Source organism: Capricornis sumatraensis, chromosome 2, assembly GCF_032405125.1.
Source record: "Capricornis sumatraensis isolate serow.1 chromosome 2, serow.2, whole genome shotgun sequence".
NCBI classification, from domain to species: Eukaryota; Metazoa; Chordata; class Mammalia; order Artiodactyla; family Bovidae; genus Capricornis; species Capricornis sumatraensis.
In genome coordinates, this window is record NC_091070.1 from 134631236 (window position 1) to 134646369 (window position 15134).

At 41.1% G+C, this 15134-nt stretch overlaps 1 protein-coding gene across 2 annotated transcripts in view; it reads right to left on the bottom strand.

Annotated features, from left to right (window-relative positions):
• Window positions 1-15134, bottom strand: part of AHCYL1 (adenosylhomocysteinase like 1) — a 41190-nt gene that overhangs the window by 5074 nt on the left and 20982 nt on the right. For both annotated transcript variants that reach the window (XM_068966677.1, XM_068966676.1), the window contains exons 2-11: window positions 10043-10154; window positions 7649-7792; window positions 6213-6313; window positions 5702-5804; window positions 4026-4120; window positions 3337-3443; window positions 2406-2522; window positions 2087-2150; window positions 970-1058; window positions 543-613 (exon numbers count right to left, since the gene is read on the bottom strand). In XM_068966677.1, coding sequence (XP_068822778.1) covers window positions 543-613; window positions 970-1058; window positions 2087-2150; window positions 2406-2522; window positions 3337-3443; window positions 4026-4120; window positions 5702-5804; window positions 6213-6313; window positions 7649-7792; window positions 10043-10154 — 1003 coding nt within the window. The remainder of the gene's footprint in view (window positions 1-542; window positions 614-969; window positions 1059-2086; window positions 2151-2405; window positions 2523-3336; window positions 3444-4025; window positions 4121-5701; window positions 5805-6212; window positions 6314-7648; window positions 7793-10042; window positions 10155-15134) is intronic.

Genomic DNA, 15134 nt, shown 5'->3' on the forward strand with positions numbered 1-15134 from the left:
CCTGTGGGGGAAAGGTACTGACTGACTTTCAGTTAAAACATGGGAAAGAGAACTCCTGGCACTGAAGAGCATGTATACACTGTGAGGAAAGAAGTATGTGTTGCATAACAGCTCTTTAGCTTCAGTTATTTCATTTTAAGATCAAGCAGTACAGAAAGACAGCAAGAAAAAAGGTTCTTTGTTCCGGAAAATCTGACTGCTTACTCTAGTTTCCAGACGTTTATGTAGGACACAGGCCTTACCTACCCTACAGGAAAGTCATCTAGATCACATTCAAGACTGAACCTCAGCTAATACTCTTCCATGTACACCAAAGCACTGCTGGGCTTCCTGATGGCTCAGACAGTACAGAAATTCCCTGCAGTGCAGGAGACCTGGCTTCCACCCCTGGTCGGGAGGATCCCCTGGAGAAGGGAATGGCTATCCACTCCAGTATTCTTGCCTAGAGAATTCCATGGACAGAAGAGCCTAGCAGGTTACAGTCATGGGGTCACAAAGAGTCAGACATGACTGAGTGACTAACACAAAGCTCTGACACTCACCTGTGCAAGTTATTACAACATCAACTTGCCGGATGACTTCATTTAGCTTTACCACCCTGAACCCATCCATGCTGGAAGAAAAGGAAGGAATACTATGAGCAAGAGTAGGAGAAGCTGGTCACAAAATGAGGCAAATTTGTTTCTGAAGTTAGATTTAGCTAGGGCTATCTCACTGGAATGATAAGTGATAAGCTGTGCTGAAAGATACACAATGGCCCCTTCAGACTCCCCAAGATTCCATCCAGGAAGGGGAAATACCAAGAAGCTCTATGAATGCCCTATGATTACAATGGAGAGAACAGAGCAATCATAGCTCTCTCCTCCTTTGAGGAATTTTCCCGAGGACTAGTTAATACAATCAATCACAAACTCTTGGAAATACAAAGTACCTGGAGCGAATCTAATGGTATTACCATTCTGTTCTTACCAGGCCTGCAGAGCACAGATGGGGTCAATTTCCGTGATATAGACAATTGCTCCAAGGGCCTTGAGAGCAGCACAGCAGCCCTTTCCCACCTGCAGACGTAAAACGGAAGTCAGGTGCACTAAGGCACGGGTATTTAGGATGGGTTTCCCTGCTGGTTCAGCGGCAAAGGATCCACCTGCAATGCAGGAGATGCAGGTTCGATCCCTGGTTTGTGAGATTCCCCTGGAGTAGGAAATGGCAACACATTTTAGTACTCTTGCTGGAGAAAGGAATGGCTATCCAATCCTGTACTCCTGCCTGAACATCCCATGGACACAGGAGCCTGGTGGGCTACAGTCCAAAGCGTTGGACACAACTGGGTAACTGAGCACAGCACACACACATGTGGGCAGATAGGCTCTCTGGGAGATGGGAATTAACCTCCCTAAACCCATCAATCATCTAGCAAATCCTTGCAAAGATGCTCTAATCCAAACAGAGGAGAAACTGATCCTGATTATACTGTGATCAGAGAAGTGATTTAGCAGACATTTCATAGCAAAGGCTGGACAGTAAAAGAGATAAAGGAAATAAAAGTATCACCACCAGGGAAATGAGACCAAGGGAAGAACAGCTTGGTCTGAAGGTTACCTTCAGATTCTTATTCTAGGAAAACTTGATTGACTGTCACTTGAGAAATATCTTACTCAAGACAGTCTAGCAGCTCAGGAACTTCTGTGGATCATTCTTTATGACGATAAATACAATCTCATCATCTGTTAAGTTTAGAGATAATCAACATATGCCACTTAAGATTCTACCCTTCACTGGCCACCTGTGGGGCCAAAATGCTACATATTTAACTTAAGTCTCATAAAAGGTTACTGTTATAACTGGGGGAAATGATGCCAACATTCCATATCATAAGACAAAGTGGTGCAATCTGAAAACTCAATTCATTCCATATGTCTGTATTTGTAAGTGTGAATAAAGGACTTCTGCTACAATTTTGAGATACTTTATCTAAAAGCATATTTTATACTCTTTATCAATACTCTACACTGACAACACAAATCTCCTTCACTCAACATTTGTAACAAGCCTGTGAAAAGGCAGACACTAAGGCCCAGCTACTTACCTCACCATAGCCACACACTACCACTTGTTTCCCACCAAACATCACATCTGTGGTCCTCTTCAGGCTGTGGAAATAGACAAGGGCTCAACTCAAACATTATTAGCTGAAACACGGTCCCTCTGAAAGTAAGTGTGGGGCAACGCCTCATGAAAACTTCAACTAGAAGCTGGTTGGGCTCAGTATGAAACAGAACCCCTCTAACAAACTTTTAAAGCCCTTGGAAGACCAGGGGGCAAAACTGGAATGGTATCAGACTAACATTATAACCCAACCCAAATTTATCTCCTACAAATCTGAATAATTATACATTTCAACCTACCCATCCAAAATGGATTCTCGGCAGCAGTATAAGTTATCAAACTTCTGTTTGGTAACAGAATCATTGACGTTCATGGCTGGAACACAGAGCTTCCCAGCTTTGGAGAGCTGATACAGCCTAAAGGGAGAAGAAAGCCACAAAAACAAAAACAAAGTTAGCTGGTAAAACACAGTAACTGGCAACGTCTGCCTAATCTTCAGGCTCTGTGCTGCCCTCCCCAGTCTTATTTATTGCCCAAGAATATCAGTAAACAAGATATTTCCTTGTTATCCCTCCTCATGTCTTTTCATTTTCTCTTCCCCAACCCCACTCCTTTTTTTGGAAGGAAAAAAACCAGTCTTTCAATTTAAGAAATTTACTTCTCTTCCATAAAAGGGGATATAGTTCCTTAGACCAAGCATTTTCTCAATCTTTAAAAAAAAAAAAACCCACGCCTACTTCTGCTAAAGATTATCAATGATTCTGATATGGTTCCGTGCGTGTGTGTTTAAGCATATGCAAGGTGCCCCCAAATGAGAAATACTCTCTCAGGTATATTTTTAGGTATTACAACAAGCAAATCATATTTTGCCCAGGTTTATTTTTTATAATATGTATAACATATAGTTTTACAATAGATTTTTAAATTTCAAATATAAAAGTATAATCTAAAATTGAATACAGTTTTTCAAGATATATTTCGCTCCCTACCTCCTAGCACTGATTGAGAATCACAGTGGAATAAATGGGTGAGAAAATGTCTGAACTAGAATCTGAAATAACCTCTTTTAGGGTCTCCTTGATTTTTTAAAGGTAAAAACTCAAAAGTTTTATCTAATGAAAATACTCCCATTTAAGTTACAAGTCGGAAACACAGCTCTAAAGCCTAAAAGAGACCAGAAGAATCTGCTGAGGCAAGGACACAAGGGGCAGCTACTCCAGAATCTGTTACCTGTGAACACCAGTCACGCTCTCTTCCACAATGCCTCGGATCTTCTTAAACACGTTTGGATACTTCTTATAAACCCAGTGGGTTAAGTCTCCCCCATCATCCAGGATCTATAGAACAGCCAGAAGACTTCTATGGGCATTCAGGCTGCTAGAGCTGGGGGGAACTTTGAACCCACTTTCTGCACTAGTAAGAGAGCCCTATATGTTTTGGAAGAGCACTCCTCAGAGCTCCTTAGAGCAGGTTTAGATAGTGGAAACACAGTCAAATTTGTTGGTGTAAAATGGTTAAAAGGATTCCTAAGTTTGTTCTAGGCTACAGTGAAGAGTAGTAGTAGGCTAATCACAGACTCATTTTTAGTCTAGAGCCCTGAAATACAGCCCCTTGGAACACAAAAGGAGAGCTGGGGCAGGAAGGAAAGAAACCATAATCCTACTCCAAAGAGATACCATATCATGTTCTTCTATTTCATTCTGCTGTGTTTGAGCCACATGTGTTCAGTTGGTCTTACCCTTCCCCCGCCTTTCCACTCAGCACTGAGAACAATTCTGAAAAGCTATCAAGCTAAACATTTTGGCAACAAAGTAAGTGTGTAAGACCAAACATCCAAAACATATTTAGGGAACCATGCTTTGAGGGAAAAAAGGAAAGAAATCCATTGTCAGAAGTATAGGATGAATATGCATTATTACCATATTGGCTTGCCACCCATCCATGTTCACACAGCGGTCAATACACCACCAGAAGTCATCTTCTGACTCGCCCTTCCAAGCAAACACTGCAACTCCTGTAGAGATGATAACAAATCAGCTGATTCCTCCTTTGGGGAGTGTCCTATACCAACATCTCTGAGATCTGAAGAGAAAAAGGCTATGGAAATTACTCTGGAAAGGAAACAACTTAGGAAGGGCAAAAAGTTAAAAGAGCATTTTGGTCCAGAAATCAGTTAAGAATTTAAGGGATTTTTATTTTAAAAGTATTTTAGAACCTTAAAATGTTACTCTCTTTGGCCAACTTTTCCTTTAAATGATTCTATTTGTTTATCTTTGGCCGTGCTGGGTCTCCGTTGCCACATGGGCTTTTCTCCAGTAGCGGCAAGCAGGGACTGCTCTCTACTTGCAGGAGGGTGGGCTTCTCATTGTGGGGGCTTCTCTTGTTTTGGAGTATGGATTCTAGAGTACACAGGCTTCAGCAGTTCAGCACATGGGCTCAGCAGTTGTGGCTCCCAGGCACTAGAGCACAGGCTCAACAGTTGTGGCGCACGGGCTTAGCGGCTCCGTGGCATGCGGGATCTTCCTGGATCAGGGATCAAACCCATGTCTCCTGTATTGGCAGGTGGATTCTTTACCACTGAGCCACCAGGGAAGCCCCTCTTTGGTCATTTTTTATATGGAACTTTCTTCTAAGGAGATAAAATGAAGCGGGAATCAAAACGAAGTTGTTCATTACATTGGTTTATGTTAGCAAATATCTTGAAACTACTTAAGAAAATAGTGAAGTAAAAATCACATGGTCACATGACTATTATAAATGATACTGTCAAATTTTTGAGTGACATGGAAACTACTTCTGAAAATGTTATATTTAGGTTATAAAATTGGATATACACTGAGACTTATTTCATCTCTGTAAAAAGTGAACAGAAAAAATGAGAAATATGGCAATATATTTATCATATATGATAATAAAAAAGGAGATAATATATTATCTCTTGTGTAGCAGGATTTTAGGTTTTTTTGGGAACCTCTAAAACTTTCTGCAATAAACATCTGAAAAGAGTAAAGAAGAAAAACAAAAGTGAGATACAGTTGCTTTCTGAGGATCACAGGAAAGTGGAAGAACCTTAAAAAACTTCACAGTGATTTTCCTTTGAACATTTTAACAATAGAAATTGTTTTCTGTTTAACTGAACTCATAACTAGTTCATATATTTTCAGTGCAATACTGAACACCAAATTATCTAATGAACTATCAGATCTAATGAACACAAGGTACTTCTTATATCCTCTCAAAAGTGATGAAACTTTTATGAAAGGAGAACAGCTGAGCTCATACTCATATAGCTCACATAGTTTAAAGTTCTTATTCATTTAATATTAGAATTAGGCATTTCTCCACATATTAGGTTCTTTACAAAGATCACTTTTTAAAAAAGTGAATGTGTACAAAGATCATTTTAAATGATTATATAATGTTCCATTATGGATCTGGATCTTCACTGTCCATTTCCTTCCTTTTGACATTTTTTCTTACCCTCTACATTTTATAGCTCCTAGACATACATGACAGTAAAGATAATTCTGGTATGTAAAAATTATGTTTGGATATTTACTTTGAGGTAAAGTCAGTGAAAAAAAGCTGAACTTACCGGCCTCAGCCAGTGCTGCAGCCACCTCATTCTGAGTAGAATAGATGTTGCAGGCAGACCAACGGCACTGAGCCCCCAGGGCACAGAGTGTCTCAATCAACACCTGCGTAGATGTATGAAGAGACAAAGTGAGAAAGATGAGGGCCAGACAGGAGTGCTGATTAAGACAACAATACCTAGGAACTCAGCGGCAACAGGCGCCAACACTGGGAAGTAACAAAAGGGTATAATCCACTACTTAATAAACCGGAATCTACCTTTACCCCAAATAGGTCATCTGAATAACATATTTATAGCTATCATATTTTGCAAATCTAGATCTCCCTAAGGCAGGTTTGTTAAAAGTAAGCCATACAATCAAAGTAGTAAACCCGTTATAGTGTAACTGGAAGGTTCTGTTGATAGTTAGCATCTGGAGGTTAGATAGGGAAGGAAAAGCAAGTAAAAACAATCACCGCGCCCCTCCTCAGCCCACCACCAGAAGCCCATCATTTTTTCCCATCAAACTCACCGCTGTCTGGGCTGTGATGTGTGTACAGCCCACTATTTTAGCACCAGCCAAGGGCTTCTCCCCCTGAGCACGTTTCCTGAGTGAAATCAGAGCAGACATGTCTGTGAAAGAACAGAGGATTTGAGCTAGGTCTGCACTAGTGAGATCATTAATTTCTGCCCCAGCAACATCTAGGGCTGAGATATGGTGAGGTAAGGGAGAAAAACTATTTTTTTTTTTTTTTGGCCTTGCCACACAGGTTGTGGAACTTTAGTTCCCAATCAGGGACTGAACCTGGGCCCTTGTCAGTGAGAGCACAGAGTCCTAACCACTGGACCACCAGAGAATTCCCTCTAAGCATATTTATTTGATGTCTGGCAGCTTCAACTGCAGAACAAGAGCAGGGAGTTGTCATCTAACCACCTGGAATTCCTCTCTTCCTCTACTGTTTCTGCCTTATATGTAGAGGGCTTTAAAGTGAAAAGTGAAAGTGTTAGTCACTCAGTTGTGTCTGACTTTCTGTGGCCCCATGGACTGTAGCCCGTTATACTCTTCTGTCCATGGGATTTCACAGGCAAGAATACTAGAGTGGATAGCCATTCCCTTCCCCAGGGGATCTTCCCAACCCAGGGATCAAACCCAGCTATACTGCACTGCAGGCAGATTCTTCACCATCTGAGCCACCAGGGAAGCACGTAGAGGGCTTATACGTAGTCAAATTCTCAAAAGCGGAAGGTGAGTGTCATCCTTCATTTGGGAGGAGTAGTTATGTCACTGGCTAATGGATTCCTACATAGTAAAATCATCAGACCTGGAAGAAAGACTTTGCATCAACAGACGCCACTTGCTTCTGTTTTTCTATGCTGTCTAACCCTATTCCATTGGTTTTTCTGAGTTCTGTACTGATGCCCAGTATAGAACATGTCCCCAGTGTGAAAAGTAAAGAGACATTTTGAGTGGGGCTGGGTAGAGAAACCAAGATTTAACTGACTGTCAAATTATTTTCACTCTTGATCCAGCAGAGGGTGCTCAGGATCAAAGATCAAAAGAGATCCTAGGTCACCACATCCTTAGCTGAAAACCCTCCCAACATTTGCTACTTCTGGGAAATCTGGGCCTCTGAGATTGGCAGCGATGGCAGGATCCCGCAGAACTAACCACTATGTACTGATCCAGGACTTGCTGACTCTGCAAGCAGATCTCTGAATATGGTGTCATGGCGGAGGAAAAGAGAAACTACTCTGTGTAATTACCACACGCTGGGAACAGGAAGCAGCAGAGAATAAGAACAAGAATCCTGAGGCTTGAGCTCCATACAGAGTGAGCTGTTTATGTAAGTCCAGGATACTGGAGTTTCCCAGGAGACTTTCGTTAGCTTTCAAGCCTTAAGTTGTTTGTGCATCCTGATGACCAGCAAGTGGGTTGCTTCTGGTCCCCGACCCACTCCCTTTCTTTACCTTGCTCTGCAATCTCAATCTCCCGGCGTCCAAATTCTGCCTGCTTGATGTTCTTCACACAGAAATTGCTGCTGCCCTTGGAGTTGGTTTGCTGCTTTTCTCGGGGGGAAACCTCATCATCAGAGCTATCTGTGTAGGATGCAGCTAAAGCCAGGAAAGAAAGAAATGAGGAAAGAAAAACCTCAATGGCCCCAATTCCACAGGGTGCAGTTCCCAAAGGACTCTCATTTAAGTTAAGCAAACGCTCTTATCTGGAGCCACCTTTTACTTCACTCTCTGTTCTACCTTTTACATCACTCTCCATTCTACTTCAGGTCTAAGAAATGGTATGAATGAGACTCCTGTAGATCCTTCAGTGTTGTGGCTCTTTTACCCATCCTGATAATTTTGCCATCAGCGCCTGTGATGAGAAGCTATTGATCCCAAAATATGCACGAGCTCATGGGTACTTGGTCCCAACTGGGACTAGAACCAGACATGGAGAAAATGGAAGAGTAATTTAGGGCATATAAAGAATGCTATTTCTATAGATCACCAGTTCTCAAAGTATCTAAAGCATCTATCAGAATCACATGGAAGGTTCATTGAAACACAGAAGGCTAGGTCCCACTGCCAGAAATTCCCATTTGGTAGGTCTCAGGTGGCACCCAGGAATTAACATTTCAAACAAGTTCCCAAGTGCTACTGATATCGCTGTTTAGAGCAAACTCTGAGACCCATTAATGCAAAAGGATAAAAACAATAAGATAATCTTTTATTATAAAATCTTATAGAGATTTTACACTAGGTCGCACCGAGGAACAGAGAAATGACACAAAAGATAAGCAGCTCTGGTTCTATTGCCAGCCCTGAGACCACTCAAGATATTCAACTTTATAAAAGCAGCCTCACAAAAAACTAAAAATGGCCTTTCAGGTAGACATGCAGGAGGATATATAACAATCGCTCTTTACCTTTCAAATCACTTCTTTTCCATTTTCCTGATCACTGTCTCAGACAGTATACCAGGTCTCTCACTGAGTGCTACAGACACATCCTCCTCTGTCCAGCTAGCACAAATAGTACTAAAGGTTATCTACCCACTAGCACAATTTAACTCTATCACTAAGCTTTTTAAAATACTCTACTAGGTCCCCATAAAACATGGCCATCAAGATCTTTAAAACTTCCTTAAAGCTTTTGTCGCTCATCTCAACTTTCTTTCTTTGGTAATTCAATCTTTCAAAATTTTTTCTTTCTTAGCTGTAACTAGCCTGCTTGTCACCTATCACTGTTTGTATCTATTTCACTCTAAGACACTTTTTCATTTGTGACAGCCATTGTATTTGGAACTTTCCTTGCACACACGCCCACAGTGAGTGTGCATGTTCCCTTCTTTTCAAACTGGACCACACGCATACACTGCCATTCGTACTTGTCTGTGTATCCTGTCCATGGTGGGACACAGCGCAGTGGCACAGGGCAGAGAAGAAGTTTCCCAAAACTGTTTGTTTATTTTTTAAAAGTCCTTGTACCTCAAGCCCAGTCCTTAAGTTAATAATACAATGCAAACAAGATTCTGGCAAAAGAGAAGAAATGGCTTTTGGTACAAATTCCTTTGCTGACATTTACAGCAATCTATGACCTTGGGCAAGCCTTTTAATCTTTTAACAATGTTTCCTCAAGTTGAACATTGAGGGGGTAAGATTATATGCCCCATTTCCTCCAGTACTCAAACTAAGATTGTATATCCTTTTCCATGGTAATCACAATTCAAAGCAAAAGCAAAAAAAAAAAAAAAAAAAGATTACTTATATAAGGTTAAGATAGGAGAGGAAAACTAAAAAGAAACAGCTGGAGCCATGTAAATTGGACTGTTTCCCACTCCAGAGATTAACAGGGGAGGATACTTCAAAATCAAGGGTAGCCTAGTAACTAAAGAGTAAAATACCAATTTTTTGTGATGATTCACAGTTAAAAGACAAGGAAAAAAAAAAAAACAATAGGTGGCAGGGTATATTTTAAACAAATAAATCAGAAATTATGCTTCCAAAGTATACCTCTTTTTCAAGGCCAGTTCTGTCAGCCAAAATGATTCTCTCCCTTCTCAATGTGGGTAGTAAACGTGGGAATGGGAACCGGCCCAGTACTATCAACCACGCACTGGCCACAAACCACAATCAGAAATCATCAGAAGAGGAAAGTCTCCAGATGACAAAAGCTTCTCCAGCTACAAGCCTGGCTGGGACCATTTCCATTGCCACCCGCTAGTTACCAGCTTTTAGCACAAAGATGGGCAGTCCTGACATGAGGCATTTTCAGACCCTAGATAAGTGAAGAGAACTGCGAAGAGCACTAGCTCAAGGCTCTGGAACAGGGACAAGAGATCAGAGAGAACAAGGAGTTCACACCTACCTGAACTGTAGCTGTCAGTGGAGGACTGAGAGATAGAGCGAGACAAAGATCGTCGGCCAGTCTTGGTAGGGAATTTGGTGAACTCCTGCATGTCATCAGCAAACTGAATTTGCTGTAAGGGGAAGATGAAAAGTTGAAACTTAAAACAAGGATTCTATGAAATGTTTCATTTTTAAAGGCCATACAGCGTCTCCTCTAAAAGTTAATGTTATCATGTGAAAGTGAAAGTGGCTCAGTCGTGTCTGAGTCTGCGACCCCATGGACTACAGTCCATGGAATTCTCCAGGCCAGAATACTGGAGTGGGTAGCCTTTCTCTTCTCCAGGGGATCTTCCCAACCAAAGGATTGAACCCGGGTCTCCTGCACTGCAGGTGGATTCTTTATCAGCTGAGCCACAAGGGAAACCCAAGAATATTGGAGTGGGTAGCCTATTCCTTCTCCAGCGGTTCTTCCTGACCCAGGAATCGAACCAGGATCTCCTGCATTGCAGGCAGATTCTTTACCAACTGAGCTATCAAGGAAGCCCTAATGATATCATGTGGCTCCTACTAAATCCGCAATTCTTCCACCAGAAATGAGGGTGGCAGAAGCTATTCTCTGACTCCTCCCAAAATGCCAACTAGTATCTCTCCTCAAAGGTTTCAGCAGAACTGGCTGGGGGGGGTGAGGGGGGTGTGGGACGGGGTGTGGGGGGGTGTGGTTGGTGGCGGCGGAGGGAGAAGGGGAGCAGAGAGAGAAAGCTTAAGATCCAACTTCGTTCAGCATTTGTCTAATTCTACAGGTCTTCTTTCTCACATTCCACAAAGTTTTCTTTCCTCTTATAACCTTGACACATTAAACTCTTTACCCCCTTGTTCACAACTCTATCAAAAAGCAGGCATAATCTCCTAGGGCGGCTTCTTGTTTTTTCTTTATTTCAGAATATTCTCTTTTAGCATATCTTATCCTGAAGTTAGCAATGGTTTTGTTATGATTATGAAGAGATGCCTTAAGTGGTGATGGGCATGGGGGTGCCAATAGCCAGAGTCGAGTCATATACCTATCCTTTACAAAGGCAATGGAATAACACCAGAGCCTGCTATATCCAGTGAAATACTAGAATATCCTAATAAAAATTCAAAAACACACACCATAATAAATTCCAACTAATTTGAAGGAAGGAGAAAATAATAACTCGTTAAACTCTGTGTTTTAAACTTTCTTAAATGAAATAAAGCAGAACAAGATAACTGTTGAAAGGATACTTGGAACAACTGGCTTTAATAAATGGCAAATAGCTTACAATTAAAATTATTTATAGATAAATTCATGAGTGTTTCTAAAGTGTAGGAAAACACTCTATTAAGTGTTTTAGACCTTCCTGAATTCCTGTTTAAACTGATAAACCCTTTCTTTGAAATGTAAAATAAACCTCAACCTCAGCTGAAAAACAGAACTTGAGATTCTGAATTAAGAAGCAATTCAAGTTTGAGAACTTGAATCAAGCTTCTCCTCACAATCTGACTAAATCTGAAAAGGTTCCCACAGAGAATTCAATAAGCTGTTTTCAGCAAACAACTGGAAATGTAACCTATTACAGATGAAAATCTTCCCTCCATAATGCGGGCAGCCTGGTTATAGGCATTTTGAAGCCAGCGTTAGTACACTGTCCATTATTTACCTCTGCTGAAGGTTCCCCTCCTGTCACATGTACCCTCTAGCTAGGGCAGCATCTGGCGGCAGTGTAAGAGTCAGGCTTAAATGGGCAGCTAAACATGAACAAGGTAATTACTGAATTAGGAGGAAAAAGTAAGGAAGTGGGAATCAAGAGAATCGAGATTCGTGTTTTTATACCAAGAATCAGAGAATACTGATGTCTTTGGCGTTCAGCCTTCTTTACGGTCGAACTCTCACATCCATACATGGCTACTGGAAAAACCATGCTGATGTTACTTTGCCAACAAAGGTCCGTATAGTCAAAGCTATGGTTTTTCCAGTAGTCATGTATGGATGTGAGAGTTGGGCCATAAAGAAGGCTGAGTGCCGAAGAACTGATGCTTTTGAACTGTGGTGTTGAAGAAGACTTCAGAATCCTTTGGATTGCAAGGAGATCAAATCAGTCAATCCTAAAGGAAATCAATCCTGAATACTCACTGAAAGGACTAATGCTGAAGCTGAAGCTCCAATACTTTGGCCACCTGATGTGAAAGCCAACTCATTGGAAAAGACCTTGATGCTGGAAAAGATTGAAGGCAGGAGAAGGGGACGACAGAGGATGAGATGGTTGGATGGCATCACGGACTCAATGGACATGAGTTTGAGTGCGCTCTGGGAGATGGTGAAGAACAGGGAAGACCAGTGTGCTGCAGTCCATGGAGTTGCAAAGAGTTGGACACGACTGAGCAACTGAACAACAGTAATACTGATGTCATAGGTATTCAATTTTGTGGGTTTTCTTTAGGTTATTTTGTGAAATAGAGAGGAGGCAGAGTCCAAACTTTTTATTTTTTTTAAGTGTAAGGACAGATCCTAAAGGTGAGGAAGGGAAAGAGAGCTACATTCTTGGCACCTAGCCCAGGGTCTTGCACATAGAAAGCATTCAATAATTATCTGTGGGGTGGGTGAAGCTTTCAAATTTCTTTCTTCTATAAGATCAAACCAATCAAATTTCAAAAATAAATACTATTAAGACTCAAGCAGAACTACATATACTACACCTGAACTTAATCAACAAGCACCTTTAAGCATCTGAAGAAACAGCTTTTTCAGTTTAGGTGCTAAAACTTTAAATAACTTAAATGTCAAAAACACGATTGCCTTTCCAAACCCAAACAAACCCACTTACTGAAGTGACCACTAGTCAGCATCTGCCCTTCTAGATAGGATTTCCCACTGCCTGTTCACATGACTTCTGCAGTCAGCAAAGCTAGCTTTACTGAAGGGATTAATCCAGGACCAAGGTAATGACTTTCAACCTAATAGGCAGTTATTTTGGTGGCAGAAAAAACACAAGGTTAACACCATTCAACGCTGTGCAGAGGCAGCTGCTCCTACAACAGCTTCCCTGCTCCTGATATGGGCAGCCTGTTTGGAAGCCACTCTCCTGTAATGACTGTTACAATTCCCTCCCCTGTTCATCTTTTTACTTCCAAAGGTTCTGGATATATTCTTAGATACCACCTACCTAGGAGTGGAAGGGTGGGGGAGGGAACTGCAGTAACCTTTACAGTTTTTAAAACAGAAAACAGAAGGCCTGCTGTGTCAAGATAGAAATATATTTCTTCGGCAACCTAACAACTAACAGTCATAATCCCACCTTGTATTAATACAGCTCATCGGTAGCCTAAAGCTTAGCAAAATCTTTCCCATCTAAAAATATGAGACTGCTGCAAGTGGCTTACTAATCACTGCAGCACCTCAACTCTCAAATAATGAATATGGTCCATATTTGAAGTGGGTAAAAAGTTAACTCAGGCCGTGACATGAATGGGTTACTGTCTATTCTTGCAGCATTTTGATAATCTCAGTGCTTACAAGTAAGACGATTCAGATACACACAGATGCACAATAACCTTGTCTTCTCTCCAACCCTGAATAACTTGCAGAAGAGAACCTGTATCAACAGCTGCTGTTGTGAAATGCAGCTTCTCTGCCAGATTCCACCAGGCCTGCAAACTCCACTGGCTGTCTTCACAGCAAGAAGCTCTGTCTTCTCTGCGGTGAAGTACTGCCGGGAGTGTTATTCCCCTTCACATTGTAAATAAAGACAGTGCTGCCAAAAGCAATTTACAGATATCACAAGTTTTCTCTCTAGTGAAACCAGATCTCAATAATAGCCTTCTAATTGGGTTGGACTCACTCCATTTAAGCTAAACATGGTCATTTAGGTGAAAACAAAATACAGAGAATGACTACAAAGTTGTTATGTTTACATTACTTCCTATTATGATTTCTTCTAACCATTATTAAGTTTTTACTGGTATGCTTTCATATTTCTTCAAATCTAGATCTGTAAAGACTGCCAGGTCTAAATATGACATAGGATGGGGATGGAAGGGAGGGGAAAGAAGATAGGTTGAAATCTAAAGTGGATCTGAAAACCAAAAAGTTCTATGCTAAAGAACTATTCTGTTTTGATACTCACCTCCATAAACAGCAAACACACAACAAACTTACCAGTGTTCTGGGTTTTTTTTTTTTTGGTTTATTTTTGGCTATGCCACATGGCTTATAGGATCCTGGTTCCCTGACCAGGAACTGAATCTGGATCCACTGCAGTGAAAGCACCAAATCCTAACCAATGGACCACCAGAGAATTCCCACCAGTGCTCTATTCCTGAACTAGTATCAATCACCTCTGAGAACGGTTAAAATATCTGACTGACCCATTCTCCAAATAGTACATCCAAATATGGAAGTCTACTTGCTGTGCCTTAAACACTCAATTAAATGTCAGGCCAATTTTACATGCTAGCTACCTTAGAGCACTTTTTAGAAGATGACTCTTATCTATGTGACACTGAGAATTAAAGAAACATTCTACTGAAGAAACAAATTGGGGTATGGTATACTACTATCTCGTGGTAAGTCTGGTGACAGTGAGCTAAGAATTGCTCTACAGAACTTAGCAAGAAAAAGGAATCATAGGCAATTGAAAACAACTCCAGAGAAGAAAAACAGTTGTATATTATTCCTTAGTTGATTCTAATTGATACTTTTTTTACCATCAGAAGCTGAGAAGTTTACTTCCACAAACACATGGTCTATCTATTCAGGTATTTAAATAGCTTAGTTACACTTCCTTCCCAGATCCCACCCGATTTTGCCTTCTAGCTCCTAAATCAGAGAATTAACAGCCACGAGAATTCTGCTATGATACTATGGCCAATGGACAGTGATCAGGGTAACACTCAGAGTATTACATTCATTTAGTCAACACATCTAGGAGGCACCAACTAAGTTGTCGGTGCTATTATAGGAAAGAGCTATGAAAGGAAATATGGTCCCTTACAATCTGTAGATGTGTTCTGATCCGCAGTATAACAACCCAAAGCCATATGACAAACGGCTTTGTCACAGAATTTTACTGCTTCTTTGGGAACATGCTAGATAC